At 38.7% G+C, this 21,599-nt stretch overlaps 1 protein-coding gene across 3 annotated transcripts in view; it reads right to left on the reverse strand.

The window, feature by feature from the left end:
* Positions 1-21,599, reverse strand: part of OBI1 (ORC ubiquitin ligase 1) — a 47,264-nt gene that overhangs the window by 11,166 nt on the left and 14,499 nt on the right. For 2 of the 3 annotated variants that reach the window (XM_003825251.5, XM_034936820.3), the window contains 4 exons: positions 18,700-18,835; positions 15,852-15,943; positions 12,580-12,828; positions 8,875-8,963 (listed from right to left, as the gene is read on the reverse strand). In XM_003825251.5, the coding sequence (XP_003825299.1) occupies positions 8,875-8,963; positions 12,580-12,828; positions 15,852-15,943; positions 18,700-18,835 (566 nt within the window). The remainder of the gene's footprint in view (positions 1-8,874; positions 8,964-12,579; positions 12,829-15,851; positions 15,944-18,699; positions 18,836-21,599) is intronic. The other variant, XM_003825252.5, reaches the window with a different exon arrangement.

The raw sequence follows: 21,599 nt of genomic DNA on the forward strand, positions 1-21,599 counted from the left end.
CTAGATACCCTGTAATTATTACTCAGATGACAATTATTGAGGACTAATGTGTGCTCAGGGGCTATGAAGAAGGAAAACAAAGGAAGTAGAAGTGATAATTCCTCTTCTCAAACAGTTCATAATCTCTCTGACAACCTTACTGCTTAGTCATTAGCATGCACTGCCGCCTCCCCAAGTACCTTATCAGTACAATAAAGACAAACTGACAGAAAACTGCAGTACCTGTCTATCCCCAATTAAGTGAATATCCAGAGAAGGGTCCCTCAGGCAGCCAAGGCGCCTGAGCACAACTGGCTGTCACAGTCTGGCCCCAGGGTATCATCAGGCTCCCCTGACAGTCTACAAGTTCCCCTTCCAGGAAAACCAAAGGCATAGCAGAATCAGTCATTGGATCAGGCTAGGGTCAAATACTAGGAAATCACCACATTTGTCAGAGAAGAATCGTGATAAACAAAAAAGGCCAGAATAGGTCAAGAAGGGACAACAGCAAGAGCCAGCCAGACCAGCGGTGTTGATGAGGAACAAAAAGGTTAGAGCATTACTAGCACATCTTGAGACATAGTTTAGAAAGAGCAGACCTGTGAAATGGAACTAACTGCACAGCTCAGAGTCAGCATGGAGACAGGTAAAGGAAGGAAAATCTGGTTCAAGTAAATAGATGCAGACAAGAAACTCAAGACTATAGCCAGGCAAGTCCCTACTATCACCTCCTCTGTTTCTCTTTCTAACTCTGAATCTCTGGCATAACTTCAAGAGGAAAGCTTCCAGAAATCCTTTGCTCTAATGTGGAGAAAGTTCCAGGAATCTCTGATTTCCTGTTCTCTTACATCCTTTGTACTTTAAGCTTCAAGTATTAAAGTATAAGGACTCTTTCCTTCTGTAAGACTCCATAAAAGGAAGATACACACACATATATACGTATTTTGTACAAATACACAAATGTACATTTAAAAAATATGTCTTGGTGCCAAGGAGCTGCCAGATTAACTGGGTACGACAGTCATGGAAATGATCAACATACAACACGATCATTAAAACAACAGGGTAGAAGAAGAGTAATCAAAAGTACAAGAGGAAAATGCTACCTCTGTCTAGGAAAATTAGGGAGGGCCTCACATATAAACCAACAACTGGGCTAGATCTCAAAGGACAGACAGGGATTAACCAGGAAGAATAAAAACAAGAGAAGCTAATGTGGAGAACCAGGGAAAATACCGTATGATGAATGTGGGCCCAATGAGAAATTCAGCATAGCCAGAGCAGAGCACAAGAAGCGAGGGGCTAGAGAAGAGGCAAGGATATTAAACTGAAGTTATATAGTAAAGACCCTTTTATACTAGACCAAGAATATTGGGGCCAGGCGTGGTGGCTCACACCTGTAATCCCAGACTTTGGGAGGCCGAGGCAGGAGGATCATGAGGTCAGGAGATCGAGACCATCCTGGCTAACACAGTGAAACCCCATCTCTATTAAAAATACAAAAAATTAGCCGGGCATGGTGGCGGGCGCCTGTAGTCCCAGCTACTCAGGAGGCTGAGGCAGGAGAATAGCATGAACCCAGGGGGCAGAGCTTGCAGTGAACTGAGATGGTGCCACTGCACTCCAGCCTGGGTGACAGCACAGGAAAGAAAGGTAAGCAGTAGAAAGGCTGTTACAACAGGCTAGGCAAGAAATAATATGGATCTAAACTAGTGAAAATGAGAAGATGGATTACAGAGGCATTTTAAAAAGGTAGGCTATAGAGAACATACTAAAGTACTAAAGTCATTAAGAAGGACAGGAACAAAGCGGATCTTTTGCATGGGATGGGGGATTATGAATATGATTTTTTAGACATACACATTCCCCCATCCCACCTCTACCTGTTTTATTTATTCTAAAAAAAAAAAAAAAAAGGACACATGTGCAGAACATTCAGGTTTATTACATAGGTATACGTGTGCCATGGTGGTTTGCTGCACCTACTGACCCATCCTCTAAATTCCCTCCCCTCAGCCCCCACCCCCTAACAGGCCCTGGTGCGTGCTGTTCCCTTCTCTGTGTCCATGTGCTCTCAATGTTCAATTTCCACTTATAAGTGAGAACATGTGATGTTTAGTTTTCCGTTCCTGTGCTAGTTTGCTTAGGATAATGGCTTCCAATTTCACCCATGTTCCTCCAAAGGACATGATCTCATTCCTTTTTATGGCTGCATAGCATTCCATGCTGTATATGTACCACATTTTCTTTACCCAGTCTATCACTGATGGTCATCTGGGTTGGTTCCATGTCTTTGCTATTGTAAATAGTTCTGCAATAAACATATGCAAGCATGTATCTTTATAGAAGATTTATATTATTTTGTCTTCCCATTCTTTATACGACACATCATGTCAAGGTAATAGATTTCCTTTAATCCTCATAATAACGCACCCTCATTTTATGTTAAAAAAAGACTTCGAGGTTAATTTATCCAATGTTATTTACTTGTTTATTCATTCAATTATTCAAAAAATATTTATCAGGTATCTTCAGATACTGGGGGCTTTGGAAATGAAGGGGATAGGCAGCAAGGAGCTTAGAGTTTAAAATGGAGCTTAGAGTTTAGAATGGAGGAGACAGACAACAAACAGGTCACGCAATTAAATGAACAAGATAATTTCAGACAGTGATAATGGCTGTGAAGACAATACTATAATATTAATTGCTAACTATGGACTCTGTTAAAAGGGTATTTTAAGTTTCATTTAACTCTTACTATTACTTACAAGATAGGTAGTACTATTAACCCTACTGCACAGAAGACAAAAACTGAGATACAGAAAGGTTAAATATCTTTGTATAAATCACAGAGCTAGTAAGTAGGCAAGATTAGTGTTCGGTCATATGGAGTCTGGCTCCAAGGTTTGTGTTCACAATCACCATGCTCTACTGTTTTACCCAACCATGATTTTATTATTATGGTCTTCTGTTAAGGCAGTAGAAGGTGCTGAGCGAAAGGGCTGCTTTAGATTGAATGATCAGAAAAGGCTTCCCTTCATCTGAGGATTGAAGGAGACAGCCATGTAAAGATCTGCAAGGAGAGTATTCTAAGCAAAGGAAATAAACACAGCATGTTTTAGAAACAAAGTCTAGTAGAACTGGAGTAGGATGAGATGCAGGAGTTAAGAATTAGACGAAGAAGAGGTGGCAGATGCAGACTAGCCAGTGAAGAGTCTGGATTTTATTCTAGGAAAACACTGAATAGTTTTAAGCAGGAGATTTAAATAATTTGATATGTACTTTATTAAAAGACAGTTTTGAGTATGGTGAAAAATGAATTGGGTAGGGAAAGGACGGACAAAATGGAAGAAGGGAAATTTGAATCCAGGAAGTCTGATTCCAGAGTTAAGCTCTTAACCACCATGCTCTGTGGTTAAGTTGAGGTATAGAATCTCTGGTAAAGGCACAAAAAAGATAGATGAAAACATGAACCTGCAGTTCAGGAGAGAATGTGAGGTCAAAGATTTTGATTTTGTTTTGTAACCTCTGACACATAGGCAGACAATTATTAAAGCCCTAAGCTAACTGATTTTAAATTTCATTTCTGATGGCTCAAAAAATACAAATAGAGCAAAAAAGGAAGCAAGCCCAGGTCACAATCAATGAAGTCTATTCCTTCCTCTTCAGAACACTTCTTTTCATATATTAATAACAGAAAATATTACTTACTGCCCAGAGTATCTAGAGCCTTTATCCTCCCCCAAAAGGAGCTGAGGCATTGCTGAAGACTTGTCCATAATGACAAGCCTTGGGGTTGCTGTACAGTAAAATGAACTGCACTCAGGGAGACATTATCAAACCCATAGATCTCACTAAAGACACAATGACAGAACACATAACATTCCTGCATACATATTTACAGAAAGAAAAGCCATTAATTCAATTATAACCAAGTTTGATATAAATGACCTAATAGTATATCCCATACTATTAAGGTGAGTTAGTAGCTGAGGACAAAAATACCTGCTCTACTAAATCCTCATAATAGTTGGTGACATAGCATGATCCCTGCCTCAAGTGGCTAGAGAAAAAAAAAGTGGCACAACTGAGTAGTACCACGATATGTGGCTACTACTACTGGAGAAAAAGGACTGGGGCTGAAGGGACCGCTTAGTACTCCTAACAGCACATGCTGTTTTCTCTCACTCAGAATGCCTTTCTCCTCCCTGAAATCTCCATCCTTCAAAGCTGGGCTTAAGTTCTTCTTGATAAAGATCTTCCTTATCCCTGCAACCTAACCATCATTCTCTGAACCCATACTGCTGTCTCTATTATTTGGCTTAGTATCTGTTAAGCATTTGTTTCATATATTTTCATGTCATGCCTTCATTAACTACTTTTCTGGAAGCAGGGACCATGTTTTGCTGGGGTTTTTTTCCTTAATATAAAAACTTCTAACCATTCACAGAAGTAGGGAGAACATAATAAACTCCCATTTACTCATAACACATATTCAACAATTATCAAGATTTTAGTCTTATTTCCTTTGTATGTATATCCTTTGCCTTTTGCCAAAGTATTCTATAGTTCATGTTTTAGGATGCATTTCCAAAAGAAAATATGGTGCCATAGACTAAATGTTTGTGTCCCCCATAAATTCTTATGTTGAAACCTAATCCCTAAAGTGATGGTATTTGGGGCAGGGCCAATAGGAGGTGATGGTATAATATCTAAAGGTAAGGGCTTCTGGGGCCTATAGGTCAAAAGGTTCAAGCCCTCATAAGTGAGATTAATGCCCTTAAAAAGATGTCCCACAAAGCTCCTTTGTCCTTTCTGCCATGCGAGGATACAGCAAAAAGACACAGCTGTCTATGAAGCAGGAAGTGGGCCTCACTAGACCAGCTGGCACCTTGATCTTGGACTTCTAAGCCTCCAGAACTGTAAGAAATAAATTTCTGTTGCTTATAAGCCAATCAGTTTAGGGTATTTTGTTATAGCAGCCCAAAAGGACTAACATAAATGGTGTTTTCTTAAGTAATCATGATACCTAAACAAAATTAAGAGTGACTCCTTGCTATTATTTCATTTAATACTTGCTTCATATTCAAATTTACCCAGCTGCCTCTAAAATGTCTTTCAACAGTTTGTTACTAATCAGTATGCTAACAAGTCCACATTGCATTTGGTTATTATGTTTCATAGTTCTTTTTTACTGTAAAGCAGCACCCTCCCTCAATGACTTAATGAAGAAACCTAGTCATTTTTCCTATTGAGTATCCCACATTCTGGATTTGTCTGTATGTTTCCTCAGTCATAGGAGTTATGCTTTTTTCATTCATTTACTCAATAGATACGTAGTAGGAGCAGCATGGGAGCCAGAATCCTATAAAATGCAGTGGTTGCAATAGTGACTACATATTATAGCCCTTGCTCAAACAGAACAAAGTCATAAAACAATTACACAAAGTGTTAATTATTAGCAGTTGTGACATTTGCTAAGGGAAAGTACAAGTAATAAGAAATCACAGCAAGGGAACCCAACCTTCTTTAGGGGTCAGAGAGAGTATTTATTTTGTTCAAAGCATCTAGCACAATGTTAAGTAAGAAAAAATTCATTATTTCTGGGTTGGCAAGTGGAGTAAGTCTTCTTCACATATTACTCTTGTAAACTTAAAGGTCATACCACCACCCCTTGAGCTCTGAAGATCAAATCCGAATCTCTTAGGAGTCCAAGTTAGGGGAAACTGAAGGGCCAAACAGGTGTTTTCCTCCAGGTGAAATAAATTCAGAAGCATAATAAGGATTCAGAAAGTGGCTAAATAAAGCCAAAGGAAAAGACTGCATTTTCTGGACCACGAGTTTGGATATTAGGACAAATGAATTTTTGGCAAGGAACAGGATGAATATTATTGAAACCTAGAAGAACATGCTTAGTAGGCTATCTGCCACATTGCTCAAGAAGGCTTATAAGTTAAAATTGAGGAAGGAAAAATGTCCAGGTACACTATAGCAGAGGAGACAAATGATAACCAACACCTTCATTTAAAAAGATTATGGTATTGTTTTTAAAAGACTGTATGTAAAATATATTCGTTTTTATACAATACCATGTTCTTGAGACCAGTGTAAATCTCCTTTGATCGTACCAGATTTTAGTCAAGTTTTTGGAAAATAGCATGGTATCTGTTGGAGCATCTTAGAAAGAAATATGTTCTGTGATGGACTGAGCCATGTCCTCACTCTCCCCTCCAAATTCGTATGTTGAAGCCCTGACCTCTAATGTGTCTGTATTTGGAGAAAAGATCTTTAGGAAGCAATTAAGGCTAAATGAGGTCATTAGGTGTTCCTTTAAGAGGAAAAGAGACCAGATTTCTCTCTCTCCCCCAACCATATAAAGACATAAGAAGAAAGTAACCATCTGCAAGCCAGGAAGAGAACCCATATCACAACCCGACCCTGCCAAATTCTGATGTGGAACTTCTAGCCTCCAAAACTGTGGGAAAACAAATCTGTTGTTCAAGCCACTCGCCTATAACATTTTGTTATGACAATCTGAGCTAATACACCTTCCTAATATTTTTCCCTCTCTAGTGTCTAAACTTTAAAGCTCACTCTTCTGTATGATTTGTAGAATACTTCTGCTCAACTTGTAGGATACATTGGAGACTAAGGCCAAGTGTATAAAAAAGTATACCCTGACACCTAACCAAGCTGAAAAGAGAAAAATAGTTAGGGCATTTTCTAAACCAAGAGATTAAAATGGAATGGGTGATTTTTATTTGCTTGCATTTATTTGTGAACTCTTGAAATGTCTTATTCTTTTCCACACAAATAGGAGCTCTCCTCAGGTGAACCAGATCTGGGTATTTTCAGCTGTGGTCAGCTTCTCTCTGAATCCCACTAGGGTTTGGTGATGCAGAGTAAACAAGGCCATAAATCAAATGCAATGCATTTAATACCTCAATGCATTGCAAATTGATCTGGAATACGGTTTTCAGCTCAAATCGCTTTTCAAGTGAACTTCCCCTGAAGGGAACCAATGGAAGTTAAAGATGGAAAAATCCTAAAGTTATATTGGATTCAGATGTGCAGCTCCTTTTCTGAGAGCAGACAGAGGCCAAGTTTCCTCAGGTGAGATTCTTCAGTTCTTTATCCAGTTTGAGCCATGGATATTTTAAAACACACAACCTTGTGGCTGGCATTAAATGTGAAAGCTGGTGGGCAAGTTTTCAAGAAATAAGAGCTACAAACAAAATAGCTTTCGTTCCATTCAGCATGCTGTGGGAAACGGCTAATGGACAAGCATTACTGTGACTGGCAAGGCAAGCTGCCAATAAATGATAGGCGTAGAGATTCAAACCACTACATAACAGTAACACTTCCTAAGCTTATTTCACTAATTTGTCAAAGTAGGACATTATCTGAAGTGAAAGAAAAACGGGGTTGGAGAGCACAGGGGAAGAAACTATTTAAACATAAAAGCCATGCTTTTTTCTCATTGGTTAGTTATCTCTGCCTCCAGTAATTATGGTTAGCTTCTGCCATTTCCTGATACCACATCTGGTTTTACCAAGGGCAACATTTCCTCCTTTTCAAATGACAAGCAGACAGCTATTTCTGGTAGGATAAATTTCCACTGTTTGCTTATTCCTGCATTGTCTTTTTCCATTAGAAAGAAATGAAGTCCAGTGGTTGGATGGGAAGAAAGTGTGGCGTTCTCATGTGCCATCCCTCAGAGAGGTTGCTGGACATTGGGGGCCATATTGTCTTCTCATTTGTCATCTTTTTTTTCTAGAAAAAGAAGAATCTTAAGTGCTGTCTGCGATCTTTTCTCCATTTGCAACCCTTAAATCCCAACTCTTTCTTAAAATATTGAACAGACAAACTGTTAAGCAGTCCAATGCTTGCAAATTCTTATCTTCTGGAATGGAATAAAAACTACTCCATAAGGGAAAAATAAGTTTACTTAATTGTATAGTTTTAAATCAGCAAAAAATTCAATGAACAATGTCCTAAATTCTATTTCAGATAGGCTTTTTTTTAGTGTAATGGTTAAGAGCACAGACTCTGGGGCTGGGCTATCTAAGGTCAAATGCTATTTCTTTTTGTTGTTTTTGAGACAGAGTCTCGCTCTGTCATCCAGGCTGGAGTGCAGTGGCGTGATCTCGGCCCAATGCAACCTCTGCCTCCCGGACTCAAGTGATTCTCCTGCCTCAGCCTCCCGAGTAGCTGGGATTACAGGTGCCCAACACCACGCACAGCTAATTTTTTTGTATTTTTAGTAGAGACGGGGTTCTGCCATGTTGCCCAGGCTGGTCTCGAACTCCTGACCTCAGGCAATCTGCCCAACTCTGCCTCCCAAAGTGCTGGGATTACAAGCATGAGCCACCGCGCCCCCTGGTCAAATGCTACTTCTAACACTTCCACTTGTGAAGATTTAGGTAAATTAATTTAAACTCTTTATGCCTCCATTTTCTCATCTGAAAATAGAGAATAATAATAGTTCTTCATTACAGGTTGTTGTATCTTGCAAAGAGAAAGAACTATATGAACATTAACTATTACTAAGACTATCTAAGAAAATAGCTAAAGGGCATTACCTTAATCTCACTACTATGTTAGTGCTATTAAACAGTTATATGTAAAACCAAGTCAATGCTCACTTGTGTTAGGTCACATTATTCACCAGATAAGAAAAAAGTACAGGCATAAAATTCTTTCTTTAAAATTAGCCTTAACCGAGACTAAAATTTTACCAACAACACGAAGTATAAACTTGACTTTTAAAGGCAAGACATTCTACCTAAATCTACATGATTAAATGAAGAGTCAAACAAAAAACAAACCCTCACAGCAGCCTAGTCTAAAATATTGACATAATCTGAAGCATTGCTCTGGGAGCAAAATACATACTTTTGAGGAGATCTGTTATCAACTTCAGCCTTCAGTCGTAAATTCTCCCTCACCAGACCACCATTTTCCAATTTCAATTTTTTATTTGCCTAAAATAACAAATTGAAAATAAGTAAGCAAAAGCTACCATAAAAGTGCCTTGTAAAAATTACAACATGAGCCATCCGTATTTTTTAGAGTGATAATATCAGAAAACTGAATAGTAGAACATGGCCTTCAGAAACTTAAAATCACTACTGGGAATGACTTCAGAAACTGAATACTACTGAGCATTTTAAAACCATATTCCCCAAGCACTTTGCAAATCTCCTGTCCAGGGAAATAAACAAAACTATGTTAGTTAGCTTAGAGTCATTAAGGGACCATACTAATGGCAAATGTATGTGTGATTTTTTTTCTTTTTCACATAACTGAATATTCTAGGCAAGGTAACATTATACCACATGCAATATCGGCAAACTAATGCTGAAGAGTTAATTCTTGAGCTTTGAAATTGATTTCTGGGGTGCTGTTTAAAAATTTTTTTCTAGTGATAACAAATCTAATATGATTTAACCACTTGATTTTTTCTCTTCAAAAAGGCTTTTCCAACGTTCTGGCTCACAACTTCTAGGGCCCTCAAAATTGGATCTATCTATCTATCTATCTATTTATCTATATTTTTTGAAAGAGTCTTGCTCAGTTGCCCAGGCTGGAGTGTAGTGGTGTGATCTTGGCTCACTGCAACCTCCACCTCCAGGGTTCAGGTGATTCTCCTGTCTCAGCCTCCCGAAGAGCTGGGACTACAGGCATGTGCCACCATGCCCAGCTAATTTTTGTATTTTAAGTAGAGACGGAGTTTTGCCACAGTGGCCAGGCTGGTCTTGAACTTTTGGCCTCAAGTGATCCACCTGCCCCAGCCTCACAAAGCGTTAGGATTACAGGTATGAGCCACTTGCCAGGCCCGGATCAGTATTTTCTAATAAATTCTATGAATTGTTCTTCGATTAAAAAAAAAATCCTTCCAAGTATGATTTTCTTTCTTGAATTGTATAACACCTAAAAATTACCTAACAGGACACCAATTGCTAGAAAATCTAGAGGCTCAACACTGATTCTGGACACACTGAAAACTAGTGTGCTTAAATTTTAGAGTCTTCTTAGAAGCTACTTCCTTTAAATTCCCTATTCATTGCTTTTATGTATTACAAAGAAAAATAACACTCCCTAGACTAGAAACCAACCTCACTAACCTGGGAAAGGGAAATTCTTTGACCAGAACATTTACATTTAAAGTGAATGGGTCACAAGAGTAACTGTCACCAAAAAAGGTTTAAACCAAGAAGCCTTTAAAACGTATTTCAAAAATTTGGCTATTACTTTGATGAATTTCAAGAACTTCTGACTGTATTACTTACTTACCCACATAAGCTGCAGCACGAGGATCACAGGAGAAATAAGGTAGAGAACATTATTTGGGGGCATAAAGTCTAACTCCCTGACTTAGACCCATCCAGGTTCCCTCTGGGCTCTAGGCACCTGCTTATCTTCATGAATGCACACCAACCAGGACTGTGGAGAGTTAATTCTTTAAGTGATTGATAAACACCATTACTGCTTCTCTGAAGATATAAGGAAAGCCATTTACTTCCTCATATATGCAGACAATGAATTAAGCTCTCAAGCACAGCACCATAAGGGGAGGCATTTAGTGAATGCTTTTTGATGATGATGACAAGCTTAAATTAGAAACTCATTTGATTTCCTTTCCCCTTCCCTTCCCCCCACCACTACTGTATGGCTATGTTTCAGTCTCTCAACAGTCCTTTGACTCTCTAATACTTCTCATTATAGGCTGGCTAGTTCCTCAACTATCAGAGATCTTTTCAAGTTCAAGAGGGTTAGGTGAGTAAAAGTTATGAAGGGCAGAGTTCTGCCTACCTTTTGCACCTCAAAGAATAATGAATATTTCAGCTAACCCTTCTGCATTCTCAACACTGATTGGGTAATGACACTGGCCTCATGATGGTTCAAAACTCACCCATTCCAGGTAACATCAGAAAAAAAGTCCACTTCATTCATGCTAAGTAATCCTTTATTCTGAATCTTTTGTATTCCTGTATTTGATTATGTTGAGTATGTTATTACTCCACACTTTAGTTTTTGTCTCTGCAGTCCATGTTTTTTCATTCACTTATGTCCCAGTTTATAACCTATTACCTACTAGCATCACTAGGCATAGAAAATGGGCTTATTCAATATCCCAAAGAATTCTGAAGTCCCAGGGTAGCTTTGAGTATTGAATTTAACATTTGACCATTAAAAGAGCAAAGGAAAATTAACTGTGCTTTATGTATTCTTCTTTAATATCCATCCCTCATATCACCCTTATAAGCCTCATGTTCTAAGAAATATTTACTGCCAAAACTTTAAACGAAGTTTAATAACTACAAAGGAGATCATATAGTGCTTACCAATGGCTCAAGAAGAACCAGGGAAATTAAAGGGAACAAGGCAAATTGATAAATACTGTAATTTCCCAGTTGGCATTCCTTTTAGTATCCTATTGTCTTCTAACAAATCAAGGTACTAACACTGGTCATCAATACCCAAAGAAACTATGCACTTCTCCCTCCTACACACTTATAACAAACTCAGTACAATTATGTCTGTAGTTTCTTTTTTATCTAAAGGCACTAGGCTCTCTCTTCTCCTCACCCTGGCCTTTTCTGAGCCCAAACAACATTTATTTTATATGTGGAAGATGGCTTACATCTAAGTTGCAAGTATTTCTCTGCTACTTAACCTGAGGACCTGAGAGCCAATATACAGGGGAACTCCTTTAAAATACCATATGGAGCTCATTAATAATTTTGAGAGATAAGATTTAGTAATTTCACACAGGAATAGTATTTTAAGGAAATGCAAATAGTTGAATATGTGATTGTAGAACTGAGTACTACAAAGCCATCTCCTTTCAGCACAAGAGGACTCCACTGTGGATAAACTTGAACTCAAGCTAAAGGCTGATCACTTGGGTCAAGATGGTGTTGTAGGAGTTGCCTGTAACATCTAGTGCTGATGGCATGGATCTTATCTCCCTTTCTAGGCTGAAAAATCCTAGAGGTTTGCCTTTTTCACCATGCTGTATCTTGTTCAAAGAAAAACTGAAAAAAATGAACCAGTTTCATAAATCACAACATTCTTTTGCATGAGGTAGTCTGAAGCAGCTGCTTACTGCTGTCCTGGAATTAGTCACCAAGCCTTTATCTATCTACAACCTTAAAAATAAGAGAGTGGCAGCAAAAGAAAAGATAAGGTCAAAACTTTTCCTTTCATTGGTGCGAAAATGGGTATGTGTTTGTTTTTAGGTACACAGGGGAAGTCGCTGATATAAGCTTAAAAAACCTATGGCAAACCACAAAGAGGACGAAACAGAAACACATCCTTTAAATTGGTATTACTCTTCTAGAAGAAGATGCAATCTTATACAGAAGCACAACAGTCTCTAATTATAGTCACACATGGAACCACCTGATATTTCTTGGCAGTTAATGATATTTAAATGAGAAAAAGTCTTCTTATTGCATATAAATGCTCATCCAGAGATTCTGTCCTTTCCTCACAAATCATCTGATGATGAGTCAAGATAATATGGCTATTTATGCTTTTGAAGGTACTTATTTTAAAAACAACCATAATAGATTTTTAAAAACCACAACTTACCTCCTTTAGCTTATCCACATCATCTTTCACTTTTTCATAGATTTCATTAGCTGTTCTGAGTTTTTTCTTCCACTCTGCTACAGTTTCTGGGTTAATTTTACTTGGATTATCTGTGACTAGATGTTTGTCTTCATTTTGGTTGCCCTGCACCAAGGTTAAAGGATCCAGAATAGTTTTGATCTGTGACTCCAAGCTGAGATTTTTACTCTTAAGCTCTTCTACTTCTTTCTGTAAACAATCTATTTCGTCCTGAAAAAGCATTGTATAGTCATGAGGCAGGCATAGACACTAAACACATACATACATATGCTAAACTGAAGCCAACATGGTTTGAATTTTGTACTTAAAATTCTGTAGATACATAGATTCTTTACATATCAAAAGAGTTTTGCAGGGAGAAAGTCACATACAGTTTAAATTCTCAAAATGTGGCCTGACTGATAAAAATTGGGATTTATGTTGCCTTCATTTTAATTCAATGTTAGTTGTGATTTTTAAAAATGCCAAATCTTTGATTCTATTTAAGATATCATCCAGGTGGAGAAATAGGAACACTTTTACACTGTTGGTGGGACTGTAAACTAGTTCAACCATCGTGGAAGTCAGTGTGGCGATTCCTGAGGGATCTAGAACTAGAAATACCATTTGACCCAGCCATCCCATTACTGGGTATATACCCAAAGGACTATAAATCATGCTGCTATAAAGACACACGCACACGTATGTTTATTGTGGCATTATTCACAATAGCAAAGACTTGGAACCAACCCAAATGTCCAACAATGATAGACTGGATTAAGAAAATGTGGCACATATACACCATGGAATACTATGCAGCCATAAAAAATGATGAGTTCATGTCCTTTGTAGGGACATGGATGAAACTGGAAATCAACATTCTCAGTAAACTATCGCAAGAACAAAAAACCAAACACCGCATATTCTCACTCATAGGTGGGAATTGAACAATGAGATCACATGGACACAGGAAGGGGAATGGGGACTGTTGTGGGGTGGGGGGAGGGGGGAGGGATAGCACTGGGAGATATACCTAATGCTAGATGACGAGTTAGTGGGTGCAGCGCACCAGCATGGCACATGTATACATATGTAACTAACCTGCACAATGTGCACATGTACCGTAAAACTTAAAGTATAATTAAAACAAAAACAAAACAAAACAAAACAAAAAAAGATATCATCCAGAAAATAAGAAAAGTCACATGAATTCCAACAGGGAAGTAGATTCCATTTCAAAAAAGAACAAAAAAACAAAAAACTTGAGGCATATTCAACTGCTTTACTGAGGGGAATTTGAAAGTACATTGAGGGGGGCCGGGTTAAAAAAAAAAAAAGGTACAGTTTGTCCCCACCTCATCCCCACATCTACAGGGGATTGGTTCTAGGACCCTTAGGGATACCAAAATCCATGGATGTTCAAGTTCCTGATGGAAAATCACTAGTGCTGTATTTGCATATAACCTACATACATCTTTCCATACATTTTAAGTCATCTCTAGATTATTTATAATAACCAATACAAAGTAAATGTCATACAAATAGTTATTAAACTGCATTATTTTTATATATATTTATTTTTTTAATTTTCAATCTTGGTTGTTTGAATCCACGGATGATGAACCCTTGGATATGGTGGGCTGACTGTACAGAGTTATCAAGATGATCGTGCCTGTAATCCCAGCACTTCGGGAGGCCAAGGCAGGTGGGCCAGCTGAGGTCACGAGTTCAAGACTAGCCTGGCCAACATGATGAAACCTCGCCTCTACTAAAAATACAAAAAATTAGCTGAGTGTGGTGGCAGGCACCTGCAGTCCCAGCTACTTGAGAGGCTGAGGCAGGAGAATTGCTTGAACCCAGGAGGCGGAGGTTGCAGTGAGCCGAGATCATGCCATCTGCACTCCAGCCTGGGTGACAGAATGAGACTCTGTCTCAAAAAAGAAAAAGAGGATCGTTAGGGTTTTGATATTTATACTTTCACTTCTATATTTGAAGTATGAGTGAAACCATCTACCATTTCCTTCTACTTTTCATTCCAGAATAATATCTGTAGTGAATTTTGAATTTTCAACTTTTCTGGATTCTGGTTCTTCAATTACTACTGTGACTATTGCAAGTATTAGCCTTCCCACTCTGGAACTGTTTATTATCCTAAAACCAGTCACTAAACATTTGGGTTAGAACTTCTTACTATGATGCCATTTATTCATCTATAATAAATATGTCACCTTAAATTGAGGTTGTTAAAAATTCTGCTAGAAAATAAACTCCCAAGTAGCTCAAGTGATCTCCCAAAGGATTAATTTGTTTACTATCTGAGTATGATAAATATTCATTATATAAAAATACATTTTAGCATTAAATGTCACACAGATAGTACTACTTACTATTTTAAATTGCAATACATTTCAACTTAAATAGCATTTTCATAAAACAAGCAAATTCGTATACGTAAGGAACACATATATGAATAAACATATATTCAATCATGTATTTATACCCCACTGCATTCCAAAAATTTTTGAGGCAGTTGAGGCACCTTCCATGTACACAGTGAAACTGAAAGATATTTTGAGTCAAGAGGGGATCGATATCTCCTTCTTCAGTCAACATAAAATGACAACTGGGCTTAATGTGTACTATTCAAAAGTGTATGTATTCTATTAGCATGAATTTATTTGTAAAAATAGCATCACCATGTCCAATCATCCTGTTCATTCACCTTTAGACAATAATTAGGAAACAGCATGTTTCACACTAAAATCTCTGTGCTGGCTGTTGACATAAGGTATAGTATTTACTTTACTAGAATTGATCAGGCTCATAATCATCAGTAACTTCATAGGCAGAAGCAACTGATGACTACAGAGGTCAGACTGGCTTTCACAAGGAGATTTCCTTTTTCTCCCAACTTCTTGAGGAAGCAAATACAAAATGATATGTCTGTGGAGGTACAAATTTTAACTTAAAAAAAAAAAGAAAGAAAGAAATGCTTCCATCTGTTCCTTTTTTCTGGAATCCCATTCCCCCTTTCCTTGGTACTTAAAGAAAAAAAATAAAACAAAAAATCTCTTTCCTCTATTTAAAATATGAAAGGAAAAAAGAAAAAAGAATTTATCAAACAATTTCTTTTTATAGGCTTTTAAAATAAAATCTCATTGGATATTTACTCTAAGAAGTCTGGGGACTGAGGTAGGTCAGTTTTTACCTTCAATTCACTGCTAACATAATTTTAAACTTTGATTACTGTTTACCTCATATTCTTTGTGTAGTAATTCAAGTCTAGTTTTCCGAAGATGCTTCCTGACCGTATGGCTTAGCATAGGTTCACTTTCACTTGTTCCTCCTGTAAGGAAAAAAAAAAAAAAATCCTAATTTTTCATTCTGATTCGGGAAGAATGAAAATGATCCTTTTTCGTATTGTTTTATATAGCTTCCCAGCTTCACATCTACCCTTCCCCTTACATACACACTTGGGGCTAACATCTAGGCCTTTTCTCTACCCTAATCTTGAGGGGAAAAAAATATATCAAATAACACCATAAGAAATACCTTCAGTAACACATCATATTGTGTTTACATATCTATATATCTTATCACAGCAAACTCAGTGGAGGAAAGGGCTGTAATTATCACATTTGGACTACTTCAAATTCTGAAAACTAGACTATATTTAAATAATAAAACCAATTATTACATTTACATTTAACCAAGAGGCTACTCGGGAGGCTGAGGCAGGAGAATGGTGTGAACCCGGGAGGCGGAGCTTGCAGTGAGCCGAGATCGCGCCACTGCACTCCAGCCTGGGCGACAGAGCGAGACTCCGTCTCAAAAAAAAAAAAAAAAAAAAAATGTATTACTGGCTGGGTGCGGTGGCTCACGCCTGTAATTCCAGCACTTTGGAAGGCCAGGAGATAGAGACCATCCTGGCTACAGTGAAACCCTGTCTCTACTAAAAATGCAAACAAACAAAATTAGCCGGGCGTGGTGGCTGGCGCCTGTAGTCCCAGCTACTCAGGAGGCTAAGGCAGGAAAATGGCATGAACCCGGGAGGCGGAGCTTGCAGTGAGCCGAGATTGCACCACTGAACTCCAGCCTGGGCGACAAAGCGAGACTCCGTCTCAAAAAAAAAAAAAAGTATTACTGCTATATACCTATGTATATAGATTAATGTGTCTTTTCACGGATTCTAACAGGCTAGTTACAATGGACTGTAAGTCATGGCATTAACTCTATGTCATGACTTGTTACAAATGCACTCACAATGAATTCTTCCTGAGAGCTCTTCACTGATGCTCTGGTTACCTTCTTTGTACTTCTTAGCATTATAATAATAGCAAAGGTATTTTACAGGTGTTCTTTTTCAGGATGTTCTATCCAAATGCAAAAATGGATGAACTATTTTCCTTGAGAGAATTTATGAAATATCACTTAGGTATGAATGAATAAAGGTAGGATATGGGATGAGAAGAAAAGCTGGGGGAAAATATTCAAATCATCAAAGCTCATATTCTGCAAGAAAAGACTTGACTCCTTGGTGAAATTCAGCAGGTAAAAAAAAAAAACAGATAGAGGTTAACCCCGTAGCATGCAACACAGCAGAGAACTAGTCCTCTACCAGACTTCACCCAGGTACCAAGAGCCAACTCTGATTGCGCCTTCAGATCTCTTATTTCCTAAGTCCTACTAGTTCTTCTTTTGCTCTGTAGCATATATATTCCTTTCTATTTCCTTTGTAAAAATCTTGGCTGGGCACGGTGGCTCACGCCTGTAATTCCCAGCACTTTAGGGGGCCAAGGCGGGCAGATCACCTGAGGTTGGGAGTTCGAGACCAGCCTGACCAACATGGAGAAACCCCGTCTCTAATAAAAATACAAAATTAGCCGGGCGTGGTGATGCATGCGTATAATCCCAGCTACTTAGGAGGCTGAGGGAGGAGAATCCCTTGAACCCAGGAGGCAGAGGTTGCGGTGAGCCGAGAACGCGCCACTGCACTCCAGCCTGGGCAACAAGAGCGAAACTCTGTCTCAAAAAAAAAAATCTTATTTAAGTCCATTTTCCCTAACTTGGGACTATTACAATGACTTCTTAAGTTTTCTGAAAAATGTTTTCTATACTTGGCTAATTGTAGATTCACTTTCAATTTTTCCTATAGCAAAAACAAGTAGAAATCATTTTAATTTTTGCAACCTAAAACAAATAACTTATATGAGTAGAATAAAAACCAAACTCTAAAAAGGCTCTTTAGAAGTTCTCCTTTTCAAGGATCCTCTAGTTCAAGCTTTACTCCTCCCCCACCCCACCAATATTAATGTGACATGGAATTTGTTTTCACCCTTAATCCAAACTTACATTTTCTATCACCTAGGCAAAAGCCTCCTACCAGACCTACTCACATCCTGTCTACTCCTATAGTCCAACCTATGTATTACCACAAGTAATATTTGTAAAGCACATTTTGGATCATACCACTCCCTTGCTCAAAACCATCATGCCCAATTCACCCTTCTTCTTAGTCCTAGAGCAAGTCCCTGATTTAGCTGTCATTCAAGGTTCTCTGCACTAAAGTCTCAATTTACCTTTCGTCTTATCTCAGTAGTCGGACCCAAAGTAGACTACTGATCATTTCTAAAAACATGCTCTGGGTTTTCCTGTATCTAAACTTTTTAGTTCATGCTATTCTCCCTGCAGGAAATGCCCTCCTTAATTTTCACCGCTGAAATGTTATCCATCCTTAAATTTAAATGTCCAGCTTAAAGGCCACCTACTTTATGAAGCCCTTCTCAGTGTTCTTAGCTGAAGTTTCTTGCCTGAACTCTCTGGGCTTTTTTGGGGGCCCTTAGCACTTGCTGCTTTTCTTTTGGTTCAGTTGCTATGAAAATGTAAGTTCCGTGAGGCTCTCAGGGTTATTCCTCTTAGCACCTCTCAGTGCCTTGTGCCCCAGTTGCTCCACATATACATTACACAAATTACTCAACCACTCAGTATTATGTTGGCCAAATAGCATCACTGAAAATAGTCTATTTCAGTCTTCCTCAAAATATACATTATTTGGAGATTGTTTCAAACCTATTCCTATGCATATATAAAACAGGCCCTTACCTATAATTTCTTTGCAAGGATTTTCAGGAGTGATGGGGACTCTGCAAGCTGGACACTGGCTATTATTCTTCAACCACAAATCAATACAAATCGAACAAAATACATGGTTGTTGATGCATATGACAGGCTGACGTACCTTTGAAAAAAAAACATCACTTTTAGTACAGGACAACGGTCATAATTAGAAGATCAAATGGTTTAGTTTACAGCAAACTGCTTCTCTAGATTATAGCAGAGTAGGTGTTTAAGAAGGGATATCTAGCGCTTTTAAAAACACTGCTTCTGTTGGTCACTTTTCTTTTTACACATGTTTAACAGAGATACTAGCTGAGATACTGGATCATGGAGACTGAAGCTTTTGACATATAAAATGCTTTATTTTGTACCTAAACCACAGAATTCATGCCAAAAAGAAAATGCTTTTTGTTCCACTAAGGCTGGGACAATTTTGCTCAAACTCTTCTATTTTAGCATTATAGAACAGCAGGATTAGGTTTTTGAAAATATCATTTAGCACAATCATCCATCTGATGCCTGAATCCTTTTCTCAATTCATTCCACTGTTACAGAATAACAGCAACTATTAAATATTGTATTGATACTTTACTAGAAATTCCCCAAAACCAAACAGTAATGAAAGCTAAAACAACCCAAAAGGCATGAGCTTCACTCTCAAGCAGTTTATAATCTAAACAGCAAACAATGCAGACAGAATTACTGAGATACACCAAATACACAAATCTTTGACTCCAGCCTCCATTTAAACAAGCATAAATAATACCTTACATTTATAGCATTTTTTTTTTGAGACGGAGTCTCGCTCTGTTACCCAGGCTGGAGTACAGTGGCACCATCTAGGCTCACTGCAACCTCTGCCTCCTGGGTTCAAGCAATTCTCCTGTCTCAGCCTCCCGAGTAGCTGGGACTACAGGCGCCTGCCACCACGCCAGCTCATTTTTCTATTTTTAGTAGAGACGGGGTTTCACCACATTGGTCAGGGTGGTCTCAAACTCTTGACCTCAGGTGATCCGCCCGCCTCGGCCTCCCAAAGTGCTGGGATTACAGGCGTGAGCCACCGCGCCTGGCCTGTAGTCATATTTTACAAACGGCTTTCACATGCATCTTTCACCGCCCCAACCCTTTTCCATCTCTTTTTTTAAAAATACCACAACTTGGTGAGGTAAACTGGGTAAATATGCTTTACAAATAAGAAAACAAAGGCATGAAGAAATTAGGTAGCTTGCTCAGGGTTAACTGGGTGTGTTGACTGTTTGTAGTTGTTTTATCAGGAGGAAGAAAGAAAAGAGAAGCTGCTTTGGTTTTCTCCACAGCATTTATATTACCTGATATTATACTCGTGTTTACATATTTGTCTATCTCCCTTATCAGAATGGAAACTCCATGAGAGCAAGAACTTCTTTACCTCATTCATAACTAAACCTTTAGTGCCTAGAAGATAGCTTGGTATCTATCTTCTCAACAAAGGTCTCAACAAAGGTCTGTTGAATGATTAACTGCTATTAAGATAGTGTTAACATTCAACTAGTTGGGAAAGTTGTCAGAAGGAAATAATGATTTAATATTTTTTGAAATAGCACGAATTTAACAATACAAACAAAAACAGCACAGAAAAATGTAGTCTTATCACTTGATTTACATGGTATCTTCACGGTGGGACTCAAAACATTTCATAGCCATTTTCAATATTTCCCTAATAGTAATTACAGTATAGAACCCTTCTGCACTAGGAACTGGAAGACTAGGTCAAGGGAAAGCAGAGTAAGTAGAGGGAGAATGAAGAGGCAGAACCACCACAAACCACTTTTCTCGGAGAAAATGCTTGTGCTACTCTATGTCTGCCTTAAAAGAATCTACTGAGTATTCATTAATTTAAAAGGGGCCCCCACCTCTCAAAGAATTAATAGATGCATAGCTATTCATGACTGTAGGGAAAAGAAAGAGAGATCAGACTGTTACTGTGTCGATGTAGAAAAGGAAGACATAAGAAACTCCATTTTGACCTGTACCCTGAACAATTGCTTTGCCCTGAGATGCTGTTAATCTGTAACTTTGCCCCAATCCTGTGCTCACAGAAACATGTGTTGCATGGAATCAAGATTTAAGGGATCTAGGGCTGTGCAGGATGTGCCTTGTTAATAAAATGTTTACAGGCAGTATGCTTGATAAAAGTCATCACCATTCTCCATTCTTGAGTAACCAGGGGCACAATGCATGGCGGAAAGCCGCAGGGACCTCTGCACAGGAAAGCCGGGTATTGTCCAAGGTTTCTCCCTATGTGATAGCCTGAGATATGGCCTCATGAGATGGAAAAGATCTGACCGTCCCCCAGCCTGACACCCGTGAAGGGTCTGTGCTGAGGAGGATTAGTAAAAGAGGAAGGCCCCTTGCAGTTGAGATAAGAGGAAGGCCTGTCTCCTGCCTGCCCCGGGAATGGAATGTCTTGGTATAAAACCCTACTGTACATTTGTTCAGTTCTGAAATGGGAGAAAAACCGCCCTGTGGCGGGAGGCGAGACATGTTGGCAGCAATGCTGCTCTGTTACTCTTTACCCCACTGAGATGTTTGGGTGGAGAGAAGCATAAATCTGGCCTACGTGCACATCCGGGCACAGTACCTTCCCTTGAACTTATTTGTGACACAGATTCCTTTGCTCACATGTTTTCTTGCTGACCTTCTCCCCACTATCACCCTGCTCTCCTACTACATTCCTCTTGCTGAGATAGTAAAACAGTAATCAATAAATACTGAGGGAACTCAGAGACCAGTGCCGGTGCAGGTCCTCCGTATGCTGAGCACCAGTCTCCTGGGCCCACTGTTCTTTCTCTATACTTTGTCTCTGTGTCTTATTTCTTTTCTCAGTCGCTCGTCCTACCTGATGA

The sequence above is a fragment of the Pan paniscus genome, chromosome 14 (assembly GCF_029289425.2).
Source record: "Pan paniscus chromosome 14, NHGRI_mPanPan1-v2.0_pri, whole genome shotgun sequence".
NCBI lineage: Eukaryota > Metazoa > Chordata > Mammalia > Primates > Hominidae > Pan > Pan paniscus.